This window comes from Trachypithecus francoisi, unplaced genomic scaffold (assembly GCF_009764315.1).
Source record: "Trachypithecus francoisi isolate TF-2019V2 unplaced genomic scaffold, Tfra_2.0 Lachesis_group13, whole genome shotgun sequence".
NCBI lineage: Eukaryota > Metazoa > Chordata > Mammalia > Primates > Cercopithecidae > Trachypithecus > Trachypithecus francoisi.
In genome coordinates, this window is record NW_022681458.1 from 76,464,931 (window position 1) to 76,487,774 (window position 22,844).

Here is a 22,844-nt window from a genome sequence, read left to right on the forward strand (position 1 = left end):
CCATTTGTCAATTTTGGCTTTTGCTGCCGTTGCTTTTGGTGTTTTAGACATGAAGTCCTTGCCCATGCCTATGTCCTGAATGGTACTACCTAGATTTTCTTCTAGGGTTTTTATGGTATTAGGTCTGACATGTAAGTCTCTAATCCATCTTGAATTAATTTTCGTATAAGGGGTAAGGAAAGGATCCAGTTTCAGCTTTCTACTTATGGCTAGCCAATTCTCCCAGCACCATTTATTAAATAGGGAATCCTTTCCCCATTTCTTGTTTTTGTCAGGTTTGTCAAAGATCAGATGGCTGTAGATGTGTGGTATTATTTCTGAGGACTCTGTTCTGTTCCATTGGTCTATTTCTCTGTTGTGGTACCAGTACCATGCTGTTTTGGTTACTGTAGCCTTGTAGTATAGTTTGAAGTCAGGTAGCGTGACGCCTCCAGCTTTGTCCTTTTGACCTAGGATTGTCTTGGCAATGCGGGCTCTTTTTTGGTTCCATATGAACTTTAAAGCAGTTTTTTCCAATTCTGTGAAGAAAGTCATTGGTAGCTTGATGGGGATGGCATTGAATCTATAATAACCTTGGGCAGTATGGCCATTTTCACGATATTGATTCTTCCTATCCATGAGCATGGTATGTTCTTCCATTTGTTTGTGTCCTCTTTGATTTCACTGAGCAGTGGTTTGTAGTTCTCCTTGAAGAGGTCCTTTACATCCCTTGTAAGCTGGATTCCTAGGTATTTTATTCTCTTTGAAGCAATTGTGAATGGAAGTTCATTCCTGATTTGGCTCTCTGCTTGTCTGTTACTGGTGTATAAGAATGCTTGTGATTTTTGCACATTAATTTTGTATCCTGAGACTTTGCTGAAGTTGCTTACCAGCTTAAGGAGATTTTGGGCTGAGACGATGGGGTTTTCTAAATATACAATCCTGTCATCTGCAAACAGGGACAATTTGACTTCTTCTTTTCCTAACTGGATACCCTTGATTTCTTTCTCTTGCCTGATTGCCCTAGCCAGAACTTCCAACACTATGTTGAATAGGAGTGGTGAGAGAGGGCATCCCTGTCTTGTGCCAGTTTTCAAAGGGAATTTTTCCAGTTTTTGCCCATTCAGTATGATATTAGCTGTGGGTTTGTCGTAAATAGCTCTTATTATTTTGAGGTACGTTCCATCAATACCGAATTTATTGAGCGTTTTTAGCATAAAGGGCTGTTGAATTTTGTCAAAAGCCTTTTCTGCATCTATTGAGATAATCATGTGGTTCTTGTCTTTGGTTCTGTTTATATGCTGGATTACGTTTATTGATTTGCGAATGTTGAACCAGCCTTGCATCCCAGGGATGAAGCCCACTTGATCATGGTGGATAAGCTTTTTGATGTGCTGCTGAATCCAGTTTGCCAGTATTTTATTGAGAATTTTTGCATCGATGTTCATCAGGGATATTGGTCTAAAATTCTCTTTTTTTGTTGTGTCTCTGCCAGGCTTTGGTATCAGGATGATGTTGGCCTCATAAAAAGAGTTAGGGAGGATTCCCTCTTTTTCTATTGATTGGAATAGTTTCAGAAGGAATGGTACCAGCTCCTCCTTGTACCTCTGGTAGAATTCAGCTGTGAATCCATCTGGTCCTGGACTTTTTTTCGTGGGTAGGCTATTAATTGTTGCCTCAATTTCAGAGCCTGTTATTGGTCTATTCAGGGATTCAACTTCTTCCTGGTTCAGTCTTGGGAGAGTGTAAGTGTCCAGGAAATTATCCATTTCTTCTAGAGTTTCTAGTTGATTTGCGTAGAGGCATTTATAGTATTCTCTGATGGTTGTTTGTATTTCTGTGGGGTCGGTGGTGATATCCCCTTTATCATTTTTTATTGCGTCTATTTGATTCCTCTCTCTTTTCTTCTTTATTAGTCTTGCTAGCAGTCTGTCAATTTTGTTGATCTTTTCAAAAAACCAACTCCTGGATTCATTGATTTTTTGGAGGGTTTTTTGTGTCTCTATCTCCTTCAGTTCTGCTCTGTTCTTAGTTATTTCTTGCCTTCTGCTAGCTTTTGAGTGTGTTTGCTCTTGCCTCTCTAGTTCTTTTAATTGTGATGTTAAAGTGTCAATTTTAGATCTTTCCTGCTTTCTCTTGTGGGCATTTAGTGCTATAAATTTCCCTCTACACACTGCTTTAAATGTGTCCCAGAGATTCTGGTATGTCGTATCTTTGTTCTCATTGATTTCAAATAACATCTTTATTTCTACTTTCATTTCGTTATGTACCCAGTAGTCATTCAGGAGCAGGTTGTTCAGTTTCCATGTAGTTGAGCGGTTTGGATTGAGTTTCTTAGTCCTGAGTTCTAGTTTGATTGCACTGTGGTCTGAGAGACAGTTTGTTATAATTTCTGTTCTTGTACATTTGCTGAGGAGTGCTTTACTTCCAATTATGTGGTCAATTTTGGAATAAGTGCGATGTGGTGCTGAGAAGAATGTATATTCTGTTGATTTGGGGTGGAGAGTTCTATAGATGTCTATTAGGTCCGCTTGGTGCAGAGATGAGTTCAATTCCTGGATATCCTTGTTAACTTTCTGTCTCGTTGATCTGTCTAATGTTGACAGTGGAGTGTTGAAATCTCCCATTGTTATTGTATGGGAGTCTAAGTCTCTTTGTAGGTCTCTAAGGACTTGCTTTATGAATCTGGGTGCTCCTGTATTGGGTGCATATATATTTAGGAGAGTTAGCTATTCCTGTTGAATTGATCCCTTTACCATTATGTAATGGCCTTCTTGTCTCTTTTGATCTTTGATGGTTTAAAGTCTGTTTTATCAGAGACTAGGATTGCAAACCCTGCTTTTTTTTGTTCTCCATTTGCTTGGTAGATCTTCCTCCATCCCTTTATTTTGAGCCTATGTATGTCTCTGCATGTGAGATGGGTCTCCTGAATACAGCAGACTGATGGGTCTTGACTCTTTATCCAGTTTGCCAGTCTGTGTCTTTTCATTGGAGCATTTAGTCCATTTACATTTAAGGTTAATATTGTTATGTGTGAACTTGATCCTGTCATTATGATATTAACTGGTTATTTTGCTCATTAGTTGATGCAGTTTCTTCCTAGCCTCGATGGTCTTTACATCTTGGCATGTTTTTGCAATGGCTGGTACCGGTTGTTCCTTTCCATGTTTAGGGCTTCCTTCAGGGTCTCTTGTAAGGCAGGCCTGGTGGTGACAAAATCTCTAAGCATTTGCTTATCTGTAAAGGATTTTCTTCCTCCTTCACTGATGAAACTTAGTTTGGCTGGATATGAAATTCTGGGTTTAAAATTCTTTTCTTTAAGAATGTTGAATATTGGCCCCCACTCTCTTCTGGCTTGTAGAGTTTCTGCCGAGAGGTCTGCTGTTATTCTGATGGGCTTCCCTTTGTGGGTAACCCGACCTTTCTCTCTGGCTGCCCTTAAGATTTTTTCCTTCATTTCAACTTTGGTGAATCTGGCAATTATGTGTCTTGGAGTTGCTCTTCTGGAGGAGTATCTTTGTGGCGTTCTCTGTATTTCCTGAATTTGAATGTTGGCCTGCCCTACTAGGTTGGCGAAGTTCTCCTGGATGATATCCTGAAGAGTGTTTTCCAACTTGGTTCCATTTTCCCCCTCACTTTCAGGCACCCCAATCAGACGCAGATTTGGTGTTTTTACATAATCCCATACTTCTTGCAGGCTTTGTTCATTTCTTTTTCTTCTTTTTTCTTTTGGTTTCTCTTCTCGCTTCATTTCATTCATTTGATCCTCAATTGCTGATACTCTTTCTTCCAGTTGATCGAGTCGGTTACTGAAGCTTGTGCATTTGTCACGTATTTCTCGTGTCATGGTTTTCATCTCTGTCATTTCGTTTATGATCTTCTCTGCATTAATTAGTCTAGCTGTCAATTCTTCCACTCTTTTTTCAAGATTTTTAGTTTCTTTGCGCTGGGTACGTAATTCCTCCTTTAGCTCTGAGAAGTTTGATGGGCTGAAGCCTTCTTCTCTCATCTCGTCAAAGTCATTCTCTGACCAGCTTTGATCCGTTGCTGGCGATGGGCTGCGCTCCTTTGCAGGGGGAGATGCGCTCTTATTTTTTGAATTTCCAGCTTTTCTGCCCTGCTTCTTCCCCATCTTTGTGGTTTTATCTGTCTCTGGTCTTTGATGATGGTGACGTACTGATGGGGTTTTGGTGTAGATGTCCTTCCTGTTTGATAGTTTTCCGTCTGACAGTCAGAAGGACTGTCTGTTGGTCTGTTGGAGATTGCTTGAGGTCCACTCCAGACCCTGTTTGCCTGGGTATCAGCAGCAGAGGTTGCCGAAGATAGAATATTGCTGAACAGCGAGTGTACCTGTCTGATTCTTCCTTTGGAAGTTTCCTCTCAGGGATGGCTCCACCCTGTGAGGTGTGGGGTGTCAGACTGCCCCTAGTGGGGGATGTCTCCCAGCTAGGCTACTCAGGGGTTAGGGACCCACCTGAGCAGGCAGTCTGTCCGTTCTCGGATCTCAACCTCCGCGTTGGGAGATCCACGGCTCTCCCCAAAGCTGTCAGACAGAGTCGTTCGCCTCTGCACCGGCCCCCGCTGCTTTCCCTATTGGACCTCAGCTGTGGGCTGTCCCCAGAGGTGGAGTCTACAGAGACAGGCAGGTTTCCTTGAGCTGCTGTGAGCTCCACCCAGTTCGAGCTTCCCAGCGGCTTTGTTTACCTACTTAAGCCTCAGCAATGGCGGGCGCCCCTCCCCCAGCCTCGCTGCTCCCGTTTCGGTTAGATCGCAGACTGCTGTGTTAGCAGTGAGGGAGGCTTCGTGGGCGTGGGACCCTCCCGGCCAGGTGTGGGATATATTCTCCTGGTGTGCCTGTTTCCTTAAAGCGCAGTATTGGGGTGGGAGTTACCCGATTTTCCAGGTGTTATGTGTCTCAGTTCCCCTGGCTAGGAAAACGGATTTCCTTCCCCCTTGCGCTTCCAGGTGAGGCGATGCCTCGCCCTGCTTCAGCTCACGCTGGTCAGGCTGCAGCAGCTGACCAGCACCGATTGTCCGGCACTCCCTAGAGAGATGACCCCAGTACCTCAGTTGAAAATGCAGAAATCACCGGTCTTCTGTGTCACTTGCGCTGGGAGTTGGAGACTGGAGCTGTTCCTATTCGGCCATCTTGCTCCGCCCCCCCATCATTCTCTTATGTTTTCTGTATATACTGTTGATAGCTGAAGTAAAGATGGAAGCTTTAGAACTATATAGTTAGGAGTAGTGTCAAAGGGGAAGGTCAATGCTTCATTAAAATGTCCTGAAACTTTTAATCTTCAAATTTAAAAAAGGGAAAAAACAGTGTTTCTAGAAATCTAATAACTTTGTTGATGTCCTAGAAGTGCCGGATAAAGAAGTTCCTTTCCTGAAAATTCAAGTAATCTCTTAGAATGTATTTGCTAGCCTTATAAACCTTGTTTCCACTTTCTCTTCTGTCACAGGAGAAATATGTAATCAACCTCTTTGTCATCTCAAAGGATGCAGGGAGAAGCAATTTTCCTGAATCCAATTTAATATGATAAATAATCAGAGAGTTAATAAGAGGGCAGAGATAGACTTCATGCATACAATCAAAGATGGACTGTTCTCAGTGATCTTATTATTTTAATGTTTGATGGATTGTAAATTATGTGTTGATGTTGTAGGCACTCCAAGGAAATAGTATTAAATATTATTTTTCAGGTGAGAGAATATCCTTTATATCATTTGATAAAAGCTCAGTCACAAAAGCAAATGGGAGAAATAGCAGATGCAATTAAAACACTGCACATGGCAACGAGTTTACCAGGAATGAAAAGAATTGGAGCTTCCACAAAATCAAAAGACAGAAAAACTGAAGTTGATACAAGCCATCGTTTATCGATCTTTCTTGAATTGATAGAGCTTCACCGCTTAAATGGAGAGCAGGTAGGTCAAGTTTTAATTTAAGGGCTCAGATGTGAACTTTCTTATTCTAACATATATATTAGTAGAAAATGAAAAGCTTGCTGGGCACGGTGGCTCATACCTGTAATCCCAGCACTTTGGGAGGCCGAGTTGGGTGAATCATCTGAGGTCAGGAGTTTGAGACCAGCCTGGCCAATATGGTGAAACCCTGTCTCTACTAAAAATACACAAAAATTAGCTGGACGTGGTAGGATGTGCCTGTAGTTGCAGCTGCTTGGGAGGCTGAGTGAGGCAGGAGAATAGCTTTAACCTAGGAGGCAGAGGTTGCAGTGAGCCGAGATCACGCCACTGCACTCCAGCCTGGGTGACAAAACGAGACTCCAAAAAAAAAAAAGAAAGAAAGGAAAAGCTAAATGTATTCCCTTGACCAAGTGGTAAACTTTAGAAAAATTTATTTTTTATTACCTTGTACTAAAACAAACTTCCTGTAAGCTCCTGAAAGTTAAACATAATTTGCTCCTGGGTGACCTAAAGTATCAGTGTGCTCATGTTGACTACAATGGAACATAATAACATGATGTACAACTCTCTTGGTTACTGTGAATGTAATAATATAATGCAGTTATAATCCTATGAATCCCTAAAAAGACTTACACCCATATACACAAACACACATTTATGCACACTCTAGAACTACTGAAATAAAAAGAAAGTACCAACCTGAAATTCTAGTAGATGAGGAAACAAAATAAATACTTGAATGAATACTCATAGGAATATTATAAAGTCAGATATTTTAAAAAATAATAATATATACAGATAAGATAGAAAGTAATTCTGGGAGAATTAAACTTTGTAGAAAATGAGGAACTCAAAGTCATTTGTATAACTTGTTTTAGGTTGCAGCACTTGCTAATCACTTATTTTTCATATTTTAATGAAAATTAAGAAGGCTGTATTTCTAAATATTTGCCAGATCACAAAGAATTTCCATTTATTTATTGTGTTTTTTAGTGATAAGGTCTCACTCTGTCTCCTCGGCTGGCATGCAGTGATACAATAATAGCTCACTGCAACCTCCTGGGCCCAAGGGATTTTCCCATCTCAGCCTCTCAGGTAGCTGGGCCATGCCCAGCTGGTTTTTAAAATATTTTGTAGAGAGTCTCCCTACATTATGCAGGATGGTCTCAAACTCCTGGGCTCAAGTGATCCACCCAGCTCGGCCTCCCAAAGTGCTGGAATTACAGGTGTGAGAGAATTTCTGTTTTACTAATTAACTTAAAGTACATTGAACAAGTAAGGCCAATTATACCCTATATAGTTGATTCTAAGGTACACTTAAATTGCATTTTAACATTTCTGGAATTCTTATAATCTATGAAGTTGAGATGACTCTTAAATGACATTTTCAATTCATCAAGGTACACATTTGGAAATAAGGTAGAATATTCACCTAAAGTGTAGCAACAGTGTTGTTCTGGTGGAGGGAATAAAGTAATCTGCCACTTAATGAAGACCCAGTGTATACAGCTCTTCATTATACAATGCTGGATGCTAAGTAAGTGCTCATTAATATAGTAGCAGTGACCCTCTGTAGCAGCTGCTGTTGTCCTAAGTGTGAAAACATTTATCTAGCTAACAGTATTTACAGCCTCATCTGATTTTGGTCATGGGTTTAGTTTTAAATTTTTGAGGTTTCAGAAAATTCTATTAATTTATTTCATAAATATTATAAATGTACTAGCATTTATTCTGCGTTATGAGAAAATCTCTCTAGTGTTATTTGTTCACTATTTGGGAAGAATGATATTTTAATTTCATCTTTACAGCATGAGGCAGCTAAAGTTTTACAAGATGCCATCCATGAATTTTCTGGAACATCTGAAGAAGTACGGGTTACCATTGCTAATGCAGACCTAGCTCTAGCCCAAGGAGATATTGAACGTGCTTTAAGCATCCTTCAAAATGTTACAGCCGAACAGCCTTATTTTATAGAGGCCAGAGAAAAAATGGCAGATATTTATCTGAAGCACAGAAAAGATAAAATGTTATATATCACTTGTTTTAGGTAAGTAATTGTCTCAACCCATTATATTTTGACACATTTAGCCACTAATATTGATTCCCAATTTTTTTTTTTTTTTTTTTTTTTTTTTACTTTCTTCAACTGCTTTGCAAATACTTTGCAGATTGTTTTCTGAATGTGGTCTTGATTCCTTCTGCCACCAACCACAATCACTCTAACCAAGTTGTTCACTCTCCCTAAAACATAATTATGATTCCTTCAAACTGGCTTACTGTAGTTTCTCAGCTCTCCTTATCAAATATTATTTTTAGACCCTAGATCTTCCTGTTTGAGAAGGGAAAGTGTACCCTGTATTCTAATAACTTAACAGCATCATGTAATGTAACAGTAATCCGGGGGACAGGCAGGCATATTTATTAATATAGTAGTTGTAGAAAAAAAATTATTTTAGTATGTACCATGCTAAGATGTGGGTTACAGATATTTCTTGGTGAAAGAGCATGACCTTAAAAGTATGTCACACTGATGCCCTTATGAGTTATAAGGATACACAACACACACACGCACGTGCACACACACACACACACACACACGGAGAAAGAGAGATTGCTCTTCCTCTTCTCCCCAAACAGAAGGGTAAACATAGAAGCATACACTCTATGTACGAGAAAATTAACATTTTTAGCTCTTGAGATCATAGTAAACTGTTGATGAAGTAATTCAGTACTGGTTCACCTATATTATATCAAACTCAAAAAGTTGCTCAGATTCTTTTAAATGCTGAGTGATTCAAAGAAACTGAGCAGCACTGCATGTTTAGATGGATGGACTGGAGTTCCTAGATTGTATTTTCTAAGGTATTTCCAAAAGATCATCACTGTCATCTCTAATGATATGAAAATAATTCAAAATAGGGTTGACTTATTTTTGATGTAGCATAATGTAATAGTTAAAAGCATAGATTTTGTTTCATGAAGATCTGACACATCAGCTGCAACTCTTAACATCATCTATAAAACCGAGATAATTTTCAAGAAGTTTTGGACCAATTAGACGAAATACTCTATGTTAAAGATTTAACACCACGTTGTTATTTCAATAACTTTGGTAATATGACCCTTAGTAGTCTACATTTTCAGGTCAAATGTAAGCAACAAATACTGAAATAAAAGACTTTGTATTTTTTTAAGGTAACTTATTTCAGCATATAATTTATGCCATGAGTATCAGAGCTCAAGATGCATAGGAGGACAGTAAAATTTTATTCTCCCATCGTTTTTTTGGTACCTTCACTCCCACATCATTTCAGAAGTAAACATAGCAAAATGTATAGGTCCAGACAAGGAGAACTTAGATATTTACTATCTGTCTGTACTCGGTTACCTGCATTTCAGAAAATGGAAATATTCAGTGACAGAAATAACTGATCTAGCATAAACAATTTGGGTGCGGGTATGCATGAGGTTTTTATGATATTACATTGTTGGATATATAGAGATACTCTGAAGGCTACTGGCTAACTGAAATAAGTGAGCTTATTTTTTATTTTATTTTATTTTTGGAAGAAGATATCTATATTCAGTATACTAAGTAGTGTTGGTCTGATTTCCAGAGAAATTGCTGAAAGAATGGCCAACCCTCGGTCTTTTCTTCTCCTCGGGGATGCATACATGAATATTCTAGAGGTAAAATTTCTGATATTACTGAACTGCAATTTTTAAAAAAATTATTTGTGATGAGTGCAACTTCCTATTAAAAGGATGTTTTTTAAAATAATGTTTAATATTTGAAGATCCAGTCATCACAATAAAAGGGAGATATCCATTACAATTTTAAAAAAATGATTTTTCTCTTTTAAGTTGATGCAGAAATTCAGCACTATTGTTATTTGAAATAGAGATGAGGCTGGGCGCGGTGGCTCATGCCTGTAATCCCAGCACTTTGGGAGGCCAAGGCGGGCGTATCACTTGAGGTCAGGAGTTCCAGACCAGCCTGGCCAACATGGTGAAACCCCATCTCTACTAAAAATACAAAAAATTAGCCATGCCTGTAGTCCCAGCTATTGAGAAGGCTGAGGCAGGAAAATTGCTTGAACCTGGGAAGTGGAGGTTGCAGTGAGCCAAGATTGCGCCATGCACTCCATCCTGGGCGACAGAGAAAAACTCCATCTCAAAAAAAAAAAAAAAAAGTAGAGGTGATACCAAAAGTATGTTAGGAATCTTCTTCTTTTTACCAAAAGATAAAGGGAGCTACAGACTAAGATGGTGTTTTCTTCAAAGGGAACCAATCCTCCAGCCCTCTATAACTGGCAGTTATAATGACTTCTGGAAATGAACAGTCAAGATGGTGTCTCTTAGTTCACATACTGTTATTTATATAGATAAGAGCACAATTAATATGGGTAGAATTATACTAATAAATTATACCTACCCATACCTGCTCTTCTCATTTATCACCTTTTTGAAATTGTTAAAGTTCCTGTGCTTTAATATATGCTTAGTCTTATGTAATCTTCCAACTGTAGAGCTTAATTATAGAAATGTTGCCCTTTAATGGGACCCAGTTGTGCTATTTTTTATTGCTTATTTTTTGTGTCTGGCAATATTAGCCTGAAGAAGCCATAGTAGCATACGAGCAAGCATTAAATCAGAACCCGAAAGATGGGACATTGGCAAGTAAAATGGGCAAAGCACTTATCAAAACTCATAACTACTCAATGGTAAGTACTTTATTGTTTGAAATATGTCTGTTGCATCAAATTTATCACACCCTGTTCTCGAGAAGCTTCAGCAAGCACCATTTGCATCTTTAATGGTTGTAAACTCCAAATTTGTATTTATGAACTGGGATTTGTGTTAAAGTATCTCAGATTCTTCATTGCTTCATTTTGTGAAGATTATTTGGACCCTAGAGCTTGCTTCATCTTGCAGCTAGAATCCTTTCTATCAAATCAATTACTGTAAAGTTACTATTCTTATATCTCTTTCATTATGTAACAAAACATGATAAATGTTCTTTCTGTTGCACCAGTTTTTGCAAGCTATGTGTTTTGAGTTCATTTTTTTTTTTTTTTTCCAGTAGGGGAAACAGATTTTTCTTTAACTGTTATATTCTTGCCCTATTCCTGGTAATTGTTGACCATATGTACAACAGCTAGCAAAATGTTTGCCTTTGATAAGGTTCACTGGCCTCATAAAACCTGTAAAAAAATTATTTGCCAAGTACTGTTCTTTAGTTACTTATCATAAGAAATGTTAGTTGTTGGCCAGGTGTGGCTCACGCCTGTAATCCTAACACTTTGGAAGGCCAAGATGGGTGGATCACTTGAGTTCAGGCGTTTGAAACCAGCCTTGCCAACATGGTGAAACCCCATCTCAACAAAAAATTAGCTGGGCATGGTGGTGGGCTCCTGTAATGCCAGCTACTTGGGAGGCTGAGGCAGGAGAATTGCTTGAACTTGGGAGGCCGAGGTTGCAGTGAGCTGAGGTTGCACCATTGCACTCTAGCCTGGGTGACAGAGTGAGACTCTGTCTCAAAAAAAAAAAAAAGAAAGAAAGGAAAGAAAAGGAAAAGAGAAAGAAAAAGAAATGTTAGTTGTTTCATGTGATGATCTATTCTCTGAGAAGAGTGGCATACTTAATTGACAGGCAGGCATATGCCTACAATTCTTCCTGGTTATTTCTAGTTATACCTATGCTTTAAGTCTATAATGTGTTAAATAGCTATGCTTGAATGCCATTCTCATTGTCTTGTTCCCTTAAATGAAATGAATTTTGTTTAGGCAATCACTCACTATGAAACTGCTCTGAAAAGTGGACAAAAGAATTATCTTTGCTATGACCTGGCTGAGCTCTTACTAAAATTGAAATGGTATGACAAAGCAGAAAAAGTTCTTCAACATGCTCTGGCTCATGAACCTGGTATGAAAGTCTTTCTGGTTTGAAAAAAGTCTGATAAGTCTGATCCATTTTATTTTTATATTGCATAAATATGTATTTGTATTCTCAATATTTTATATGTGGTTGGTTATATAAATACATGCATATTTTTTCTTTTATCAGAATGCCACTCTACTAAAATGTGATATTTTAAAACCTAGTAGCAGATTTATGAAACAGTTAATTGTGTTATAGAAATATAGCTTACTTCCCAAAATAATATAAAGTAAGTTATCTTTAAATTACAACTACCTCATATTTAAACACATTAACATTTTTGTAATCTTTACTTTTTAAAAAAGTAGCATGTTTCTTTTTTACAATTCAAACTCTATAAAAGAATATAATGCATAAGTCATCTGTTTCTCCTATGAATTCCATTTGCCTTGTTCTCAAATTACCTCCCTAGTAGCTTGTAATTTAATATTCTATATATGTTTGTGTATATATAAATGTAATGTGATTTTCCTGTGCAAAACTGTTATTCTTCCTTTTCTGCAATTTTTTCCACATACATGTCCCAGATAGTTTGATGTCAGTACATCATGCATTTAATTTGCATTTCTTTGATGAGTGATAAAGTTAGGTATTATTTTGTTTATGTATCTTATTTTCTTCTAGGAATTTTTATTCATATTATTCTATCTACAGGCATCACAATGTTCCATAATGCCAATAAATTACTTAATTTTCTTGAAATTATTGGATGTTTAGTTTTCCATTATTTTGATATTATAATCTGTGTTACAACGAATATCACTGCATCATTCCTTAGTGTACATTTGCATGTATTTTTTAGAGTAGGGTGCTGAGTTGAAGATTTTGTACATTTAAAATTTGTTTGGATACTATCAAGTTACCTTTCAAGTTTGTAAAAATTTGCTTTTTAAAGATCTTTATTTTTCAATAAATTCTAGTGATTACCCATTGCGAGAATTTAAAGATTACAGAAGTTAGTAAAAGTTGTGTCCTCTCCCACTCTCCAGAGAAAACCATATTTAACAACTTGTATATCATGATAATCAGTCTCCCTGCCCCCATCTTTACCTCTCTCATATATACACAATTATTATACCTACCACTTTTTTCTATCTAAATAGATTATAGTGCACCTATAATTCTGCAGTATGCATTTTTCATTTAATAACTTCTTTCCTTGTTAGAAATATAGCTCTTCTTTATTTTTTAGCATATGTAGAGTATTCCACTATATGTTAATACCATAATTGACTTGATGAGTCTCATATTGGAATGGACATTTAGCTTGGGGAATAGTTGGAAGCAGTACTGAGATAAAATCCTTCTTTATATACATATACCTCTCTGTACTTCCTAGAATTAAATCTGGCCCCATTGTTCTTTCTTAAGGCTAAAAACTTCCTGACATTATGTCGTATTAGTCATGAAGAATAAAATTATTTTAATTTGCATTTCTTTGATGAGTGATAAGGTTATTTTATGTATCTTATTTTCTTCTAGGAATTTTTAATTATATTCTTTGTCTTTAATCTTTTACCTAATATTCATGTTGTAGATACTTCCTCCCAGGCTGTCTTTTCTTTATCAGATTTGTTTATTGTATCTTTGATCAAGTAGAATATTTAATGATCATATATCTGCTTTTCATGTCTTTTTTTTGTTTCTGAATTTCTTGTCATTCTCTAAAGTTTCTTGTCGTTCTTACCTAATCCTAACATTATGAAAGTATTTCCATATATTTTTGTCATTTATATTGTTTTAATTTTTATATTGAGAACTTTAATCCATGTACTTTATTCCACATACAAGTTTTACTATATAGTTTCCAAAGTGGATAGCCAATTTTATTTTCATGCCATTTATGGAACTGCCTCCTTTATTTTATAATAAACTCCTTCATATACATTACTCTGATGATAGGAATCTTTATTTTATTCCATTGTGTATTGTGTATGTTCCTTTTGCCAACAACATGTATAGTGTAGCTTTAAAATACATTTGAACACATGATGAGAGAAGCCGATTGTAAGTTATCTGGTATTTTCAAAATCATCTTTTAGTTTAACTTTGATGACATTGGTGCTTAAATTCTTCTAATTATAAACGTATTTATTGTATGAAGTATTATTAGTTCCATAAAAATATATGCATGGATTTATCAGATCTTCTTTTGAAACACTTGAAAGGCCTAAATGTGGATATACATTTTGAAAAGTTTATAGGGGGAGAGAGATTCAAGTATCGTATGTTTTAGTTACAGTGGGTATATTATATTTATGTATCATAAATTCTTTCATTTAATATTTGCTGAGCATGCCCATGACATACGCAGATGCCTTCATATACATTTCATACATTATCTCCTCAGGACTCATATTCATCTTTGAGGCAGATATAATCGTACCCATTTTAAATTTAGCAATCTGAAACTCAGTTTTATTGATACGTTCAAAACTACCTAGTTGGCAAAATGGCACAGCGTGTCATGAACTGTGCACTTGACAAATGGTGGAGGAAACATTTTTGTTAATTATCTAGGGTTCTTTTATTGTTCTTAGACACAAAATATTTGGCATTAACCAAATATTTAAAAAGCACTTACCATGTACCAGAGTTTGTTTTCATTACTTTGCATATTTTAACTTATTTAGTAACTTATTAGCTTTTAAAATCTTACATCCACCCTGTGAGGTAAGTGCTATCATTTTTCCTATTTTACAGATGAGAGGGAATTACAGAATGGTTAAGTACCTTGCTCAAAATTAAAGGGCTAGTAAATGGTAAAGCCTAGATTTGAAACCAAACTGTTCAACATCAAAGTCAGTGCTCTTAATAACTGTACTTTATTGCTTATCACATAGCTTTGATTTTTTTTTTTTTTTTTTTTGAGAGTCTCGCTCTGTTGCCCAGGCTGGAGTGCAGTGGCGGGATCTCAGCTCACTGCAAGCTCCGCCTCCCGGGTTTACGCCATTCTCCTACCTCAGCCTCCCGAGTAGCTGGGACTACAGGCGCCCACCACCTCGCCCAGCTAGTTTTTTGTATTTTTAGTAGAGACGGGGTTTCACCGTGTTAGCCAGGATGGTCTTGATCTCCTGACCTCGTGATCTGCCCGTCTCAGCCTCCCAAAGTGCTGGGATTACAGGCTTGAGCCACCGCGCCCGGCCGTATCTTTGATTTTTAAAAGAGCAGTTATCTTCTTAACTGCATATAGCAACTACCCTGTCTTCTTTTAATGATTTCTGTAAACAAATTTTTATACACTTAAGGGTAAAACTGGAAATTATTGTGGGGTTAAATTGTTATCTCTTAATATATGTCTAAGAAAAGCCTCTAGTTGTTAACCAGTTCTTTAACTTTTCATCCAGCCAGTGTTTATCCTAAATCTTTTCTTTTCTTTTTTTTTTAATTTGGCCATTCTTCAGGTAACTGACTGAGAAAATTTTAACTGTATTCAGTATTTTTCAAAATCATTTTTTCTAGAGCCCAGTTTTTAAAATTCTGGAAAAATGTGAATATTTATTCAAGATGAATAATTTTTTCCATTACATTCCATTCTTTCATAGTAAATGAACTGTCCGCTCTCATGGAGGATGGATGTTGTCAAGTTCTTCTAGCAAAAGTTTATAGTAAAATGGAAAGACCTGGTGATGCGATCACTGCGTTACAACAGGTAAGTGCATTTGTCTGTGAGTGTGGTCATGAGGTAGGAGATGGATGCAGAAGGAAATATGCCATGTATAAGAGGAAAGCAATCTGTTTTGGCCAAACAGCTGCAGAAAATATGTCAAAATCGAAATATTTATTGAATGCTTATGGATTATACATTTTAAATATATTATTACTACTATATAACAATTAGGAAAGGTTGGAATTTTTTAATCCTGTTTTATAGCTGAGGAGACTTGGTTGAATAACTTGTGTGAAGTCATATGACTAGTGTCATAATCAGGATTTGAACTTAGTGCTTTCTTCCTCCATTTATTTAGATGTTCTTTTTTCTCTTAATATTTTGTGGTTCTCAACATAGAAGTTTTACACAGATTTCCCTAAGTATGTTCCCAAGTGGTTGATGTTTTTTTTATGATGATTCAGTTTCTGGTTTGCTAACAACTTCTTTATAAGTCAATTAAATTATTATCAAATATACTCTCTGCATCTGTCAAGATGATCATATGTCTTTTGTCCCGTTTTTCTTTTCAAATGTGGTATATTGATTTATTTTCAAATGTTAAACCACGCTTATATCACTGAAATAAATGTCACTTTGATATAATTTTTTAAAAGATTTGCTGGAATGTAAAGATGTTTTACAATATTTTGTTCAGGATTTCTACATCTGTGTGTTCAAAAAATTGATGCTAATTCTTTTTTTCTTTTTTCTTTTTCTTTTTTTTGTTTTTGAGACGGAGTTTCACTCTTGTTGCCCAGGCTGGAGTATAATGGCATGATCTCAGCTCACTGCACCCTCTGCCTCCCAGGTTGAAGTGATTCTATTGTCTCAGCCTCCTGAGTTGCTGGGATTATAGACGCTCACCACCATGCCCAGCTAATTTTTGTAGTTTTAGTATTTTTAGCAGAGACAGGGTTTCACCATGTTGGTCGGGCTGGTCTCAAACTCCTGACCTCAGGTGATCCACCTGCCTTGGCCTGCCAAAGTGCTGGTATTACAGATGTGAGCCACCGCATCCGGCTGCTAATTCTTTGATGTTTGGAACAATTCAGTGTTCCAGACCTTGAGACCCAACTCTTTGAAGGAAAGTTTTTAATATATTTCAGACTGATCATTTTCAAATTGCTTCTTATATCATTTTGGATTTTTTTAAGTAGTCAGTTTATCGTTAAATGTATTAACATAAACTTGTTTATTGTATCTTTTCTTTTGAATGTCTACAAATGCAGTGAAAAAGGTCCCCTTTTACAAACCTGATATTAGTAATTTTATTTTTCTTCTTTGATAATCAATTATGCTAGGGGTTCATTATCTTATTAATATTTTTGAAGGGTCAACGTTTGCCTTTTCTGGCTTCATGAAATGTTTTCTTTTAACCTCATAATTTCTTCTACACTCTTTGGGTTTGGTTTACTAATTTTTATTTTATTTTATTTTTTAGCCTCTTGAAATAGTATGTTAGGTAATGGATTTCAAGCTTTTGTTCTTTGCTTATTCATTTGAAGCAATAAATTTCTCCCTCAACACTGGTTTATCAGCATTCCACAAATTTATTATTATTTATTGTAAAACATTTCCTCATTTGCACTTCGATTGGTTCTTTGACCAGTGGGTTATTTAAAAGTGTAGCATTCAATTTTTATGGAGTTCTGATTTGCTTGTTATCTTTTTGATACTGATTTCTAGTATACTTCTGCTGGGCCAAGACATACTTTGAATGATTCAATCCTTTGCAATTTGTTGAAGCTTGCTTTACATCCCACGTTATAATCAATTTTGGTAAAGGTTCCATGTGAACTTGAAATAATGTGTTTCTAGCATTACTGTAACCACAATTATTTTTGCACCAACCTAATAAATACTTAGTTCAACCATATGTCAATTAGGTTGGATTTGTTGATTGATTTCTCTACATCTTCCCTGTTCTTAGGGTTTGGTTGTTATTTGTTTTCTTAGTTTTGGTCTGTTTGTATGAGAGGGATGTTAAAGTCTTTCAGTGTGATTGTGGATTTCTCTTTTTCCATTTAGTTCTATGTATTTTTGCTTCATTTATTTAGAAGATACATTATTGAATGATCCAGATTTAGAATTACACTATCTTCCTGGTGAATTAAGTTCTTTAAAATAATAAAATGGCCTTCTTCATTTCTAGTAATGCTTCTTGCTTTAAAATCTCCTCTGTCTTGTGTTTATATGGCTAAGTCCAGCTTCCTTTTAGCATGGTATATCTCCTGCATTCTTTTACTTTCAATTTTCCGTGTCCTTTTGTTGAAGATCTGTCAGCATATAATTTTTTCTTGACAATCTTAATCTATTATAATTTTTTAACATTTAATATAATTATGAATTATATTTGGATTTGCCATCTTACAATTTATTTTTTTCTGAATTTTCTTGACTTTTATGAGTTAAATTATTCTTATTCCACTTTCCCCTTTATTATTGTGTTATTTATACCTCCTTTTATTATTTTTCAGTGTTAGCTACATTACAACACACATTTCTTCTTATTCAAATTCTGTTATTCTACTTTTGCCTTTTCCATTATTGTTGTCAGGCATTTTAAATTAGTTGTTTGAAAGTTTGTTTATAGGGAGCACAATGTGATATATTTTATTTCAGTATCAGACACTGGAAGATTTTTAAGTAAATCTTCTAGGTTCTCCATCTCATTTAAGCAATTTTGCCTGTCTCCTCTATCTATTATGTGTTGATTTTGCAGCTTACTTCTGAGAGGGATAATCTTACTTCCCAAGTTCCCTGGAGGCACTTTACTGTTCCCCAGATGGGATCCATAATGTTGGTTTGTTTTGCAGTTGTCTAGTTGTGAAATGATCTCTTGCCTTCCTCATACTTGATATTTTTTAAAAAAAGACCTCCATTATTTTTATCTCATTCTATTTATCCTGTGTCTGTGAGCTCCTGTGATATGTTGGAAGCAACAGGTCTCTGAGGTAAGCAAGCAGTTTATGTATTACTGTGCTCATTTTCCCACAGAGAGTATTTGTCTAAGATTATACAGCTGGTTACTAGAAGAGTTTGAAGTGGAATGCAGATGCCTCAGTCCTAACCCTTTGTGCTTTCCGGAATACTGTACTAGTCACCTTTCGGCCTGATTCCCGTGTACCCAGAAGAGTTCTGCATTCTGCAAATAGTTTATAGTGTTTTGGTTTTGATATTTAACCGACAGGGGCATGTGTATGTGTGTGTGCACGTGTATGTGCATGAGTGTGGGTGCTTACCCAAGTTTCAGTAGAAAGTCCCAAAATTTTTTTGTCCTAGTTGTGAATGAATTGAGCTTGGATTATTAGATTCTGTGATATCCATCTAAGTTTATGATATCATTGAAGTATGTAATCTTAAACAATATTAATGTCTTGTCCTTAATTGTTGGTACATTTTAGTTCTTATTTTCTGAATCACATGATAGAGAATTGCACCCAGCAATAGGTTAGCTATCAGAAGCTAGAAGGAAAGTGTAATCTTTGGTAAGTGTAGACTTTTAAAACATTTTAGAAATAAATTTAGCTTAGTTCACTCCTTTATGACTATCATTAGTCCCAGTCACTATGGTCATATGAGGCCCTGTGTTATAAAAGCAGACATATGAAGCAACATTAAAAAACAGCATGCCATGGCTAGACAATACCAGCACCCCAAACTGTAATCAGTTTTGAGTTTATATGTTAGAGCCCAGGGATTATGCGTCTTTAATAAGGTTTGAGGAACTATAACATTCTTCCCAATGATGACAATGCTGTATATTCTGAATGACAAAGAGACAAATCTTAAGATGCAATTTAAACAGAAACCTGTAAGTGGAGTCAAAGTTTTTGATATTTTCTGTTCATTTATTCAGCGACCGTTTATTGAGCTTAATTCTCCACATTATGTAACTTAGGGGTCCGTCATAGTGTTTTTGCAAAGTTGCTAAACATTTTGGGCAGTGACAGAAATGGTAAATTTAGGGAAATCTCAAGTCTTCGGAATTTTGCTTTCTAAACATTTCAGACTTTTCCAATAACTCTGCATTTCTGTAGCCCTCTCTGTCATCTTTTAGCCGACTCCATCGTTATTTCTTGCTTACAGTCCTGAAGTATCCTCCTAACTGATCCCATCCTCTTCCAGTCTCGTTTCCCTCTAGTCAGTTCTTCACAGTGCCACCAGGGTGATGATTCCCAAAGACAACCTGATCCTGTCATGCCAATGCTTATAAACATGGCGTAGTAGCTTCCCATGGCCTCTAGGATAAAATGTAGACTATTTAACAGGCTTACCTGTTGTATATTCTGTATATCTTTCCAGCCATTTTTTCTTCTAATTATTTAATCAAACAGTGTATCCCTTATATCCCTTATTATCTTTCCTTCACATGTGATTCCTAATGCCTATGAGCCATTCCATCTCTTCATGCCATCTCTTTTTCCCCAACTCACCAGGGTGTAACTACCAGCCATTCTTTTAATTCTCACCTGACTTCCAAGACTGAGTTAGGTTTTCTATTATGTACTCCCATGGCAATAGCATTTTCCACTTATCTTGTTCGAAAAGGGACAACTGTCCTCTAGGGGCAGTTTGCCAGGGGCCTCTGTCACCAATATTTGTTCCACTTTCTCTTTAATTTTCACTTTCTTTCCTACACTTGCAATTCAGAGTCCAGATGTAAAACAGTATAGGGCCATAAGTGATGGGACATCTCTAACAAAATTCTTGGAGGCTGCTACCTGGAAACTTGTGTCCTTGGGATGGTACCCTTACCCCTGAGGTGCTAGGAATGGGCCCCGGGGTCTTTCCCTGCTTTCTACTTTCCTGTTGGCTAAGTGATGTCAGAGGAGGACATCTTGATATGTAGAGGTACAAGAATTCAGGGATACAAGGATGCCTTCCTGCAAGACAGAGATCGTCCTATCTAAACCAATTGTTTTCAGGTTTTTTACTAGGAGCACATGCATGAGTGTGTGTATATGTGTATAGCTATGTAAAAACATGAACAGATGTATGCATATGTGTAATCCAAAACACACAAAGGTACATATACTGACATACTTAAACACATATTAATATAACCAAAATAAAAATTTCATGAAACAGTTTTAATGTTAACCACATGCTATATACACTTATATTTTTATTTCATTTGCAAGAGAATGCTGTTATGACTCTCTAAACCGCTGGCTTGAGAGAAAAAAAAAAAGAAAACCTGTTTCAAAGCAATTGTTTGCTAACATTTTGACAAGACTCCCGAGAAGGGTGCCCTGTGTGTAGCATAATATGTTGCATGTGGTAGGCATTTACTATTTGTTAAATGAATGCATTCATTAGTGAATCATTATGTATAGCTGAAACGTGAATTTTATTTTTGAAGACCTAAAACATGGGAGTTCTTACCATTTATTGAAGGAACATCTCAATGTTCCAGAAACCAGATGGATGGGTGGAAAGGCTGATATTCTTCCAATTTAACAATCTACTCTACATTCTTACCCTGAGGAAGGCCCCATCTCTTTGTATTTGTTTCAAGGTTGTATTTCCTCCTTAGTGCACTTCCTATACACATGCTTGTAACAGTGGGAAAAGACTTAGTAATTCCGTAAGTGTTTTGTTGGAAAGATATATGCATGCTGGCTCATTTGCAAACACGTACATGCTTGAGATCTCAAGAATACATTTTCTTTGGATCAGGATTTGTTAGATCAAGGGTTCGTAATGTTTAAATAAATCTGTAAAATTATGCTGTGTGTGAGTTATAGAGAATTTAATTTCCTTTCTTTATTTTTTTTATTCCTTTTATCCTGATTTTTTCTAGGCTCGAGAATTACAAGCTCGGGTACTAAAACGTGTTCAGATGGAACAGCCAGATGCAGTTCCTGCACAGAAACATTTAGCAGCTGAAATTTGTGCAAAGATTGCAAAACATTCTGTCGCTCAGCGAGACTATGAAAAAGCAATTAAGTTTTATAGAGAGGCTCTGGTTCACTGTGAAACAGATAATAAGGTCAGTACCTTTATAAAATTTTAAGTACCTTTTATTCCAGATGTCCTCTAATTTCCTCAGATGTAAAATTTTTACCAGCTTGTTTTAAAAGAAGATGTAGGCAGGGTGCAGTGGCTCATGCCTGTAATCCTAGCACTTTGGGAGTCCGAGGCGTGTGGATCATCTGAGGTCAGGAGTTTGAGACCAGCCTGACCAACATGGGGAAACTTTGTCTCTACTGAAAATACAAAAATTAGCCAGCATGGTGTGGGGGCGCCTCCTGTAATCCCAGCTACTTGGGAGGCTGAGGCAGAAGAATCACTTGAACCTGGGAGGTGGAGGTTGCAGTGACCCAAGATCACACTGCCGCACTCCAGCCTGGGCAACAGAGCGAGACTCCATCTCAAAAAAATAAAATAAAATAGAAAAAAAGAAGAAAATTTACAAAGAAATATAACAAAAATATAAGTTAAAAGATTAATATTATTCCTCGAAAACTTTCAAAATCTTACATGATGCCTTACATTAAGAATATTAGAGTTTAAGGCCGGATGCAGTGGCTCATGCCTATAATCCCAGCATTTTGAGAGGCCAAGGCAGGCAGATCACTTGAGTCCAGGAGTTCAAGACCAGCCTAGGCAGCATGGCTAAACCCTCATCTACTAAAAAGTACAAAAATTAGCCAGACATGGTGGCATGTACCTGTAGTCCCAGCTCCTCAGGGTGCTGAGGCAGGAGGATCACCTAAGCCCAGAAGGTCAAGGCTGCAGTTAACCATGATGATGCCACAGTGCTATAGCCTGGGTAACAAACCAATACCCTGTCTCAAAAAATAAAAAATAAAAAAAAAAGAACATTACAATTTAAAAACTGTAATGGAACAAGTAATATAAAGCAACCTGCAAATTGTTTTAATATTTATGTTTTTAATTATCAAAATAAATAATTTTCAAATTAATTTATTTTATCAATTTAATTTATCAAAATAAATGAAATAATTTTAAAATAATTTAAATAATTTCTCTATCACAAATATCTGGATTTAGATAATTCAGTTCCTTTTACTAAACAGCTGTTGTACACTCTGTATTTCAATTGGTGTTTAATACTAAGGATGCAAAAATGGCTAGGCTGAATCTATGACCTCATATGGCACAGTGGGAGAATAAATGTAAAGATAATTTTGGTGTAGCACACTTACATACATGATTGGTTATATAAAAACTAAAATGTTTTAACTCCGTCAAGATCTGAGAAGATCTGGAGAGATTATTAATTTTTGAAAATAATTAATGGCTAAACACTTAAGTAGGTGATCATGTACAAAAGACAGCTGTCCTCTAGAATTTAATGACTAATTTGAACATTTTT

General features: G+C 36.4%; 1 protein-coding gene across 5 annotated transcripts in view; it reads left to right on the forward strand.

The window, feature by feature from the left end:
* TTC21B (tetratricopeptide repeat domain 21B) overlaps positions 1-22,844 on the forward strand; it is an 88,349-nt gene that overhangs the window by 36,874 nt on the left and 28,631 nt on the right. For all 5 annotated transcript variants that reach the window (XM_033231251.1, XM_033231252.1, XM_033231256.1 and 2 more), the window contains exons 14-20: positions 5,683-5,907; positions 7,716-7,954; positions 9,525-9,597; positions 10,521-10,631; positions 11,694-11,832; positions 15,393-15,499; positions 21,306-21,494. In XM_033231251.1, the coding sequence (XP_033087142.1) occupies positions 5,683-5,907; positions 7,716-7,954; positions 9,525-9,597; positions 10,521-10,631; positions 11,694-11,832; positions 15,393-15,499; positions 21,306-21,494 (1,083 nt within the window). The remainder of the gene's footprint in view (positions 1-5,682; positions 5,908-7,715; positions 7,955-9,524; positions 9,598-10,520; positions 10,632-11,693; positions 11,833-15,392; positions 15,500-21,305; positions 21,495-22,844) is intronic.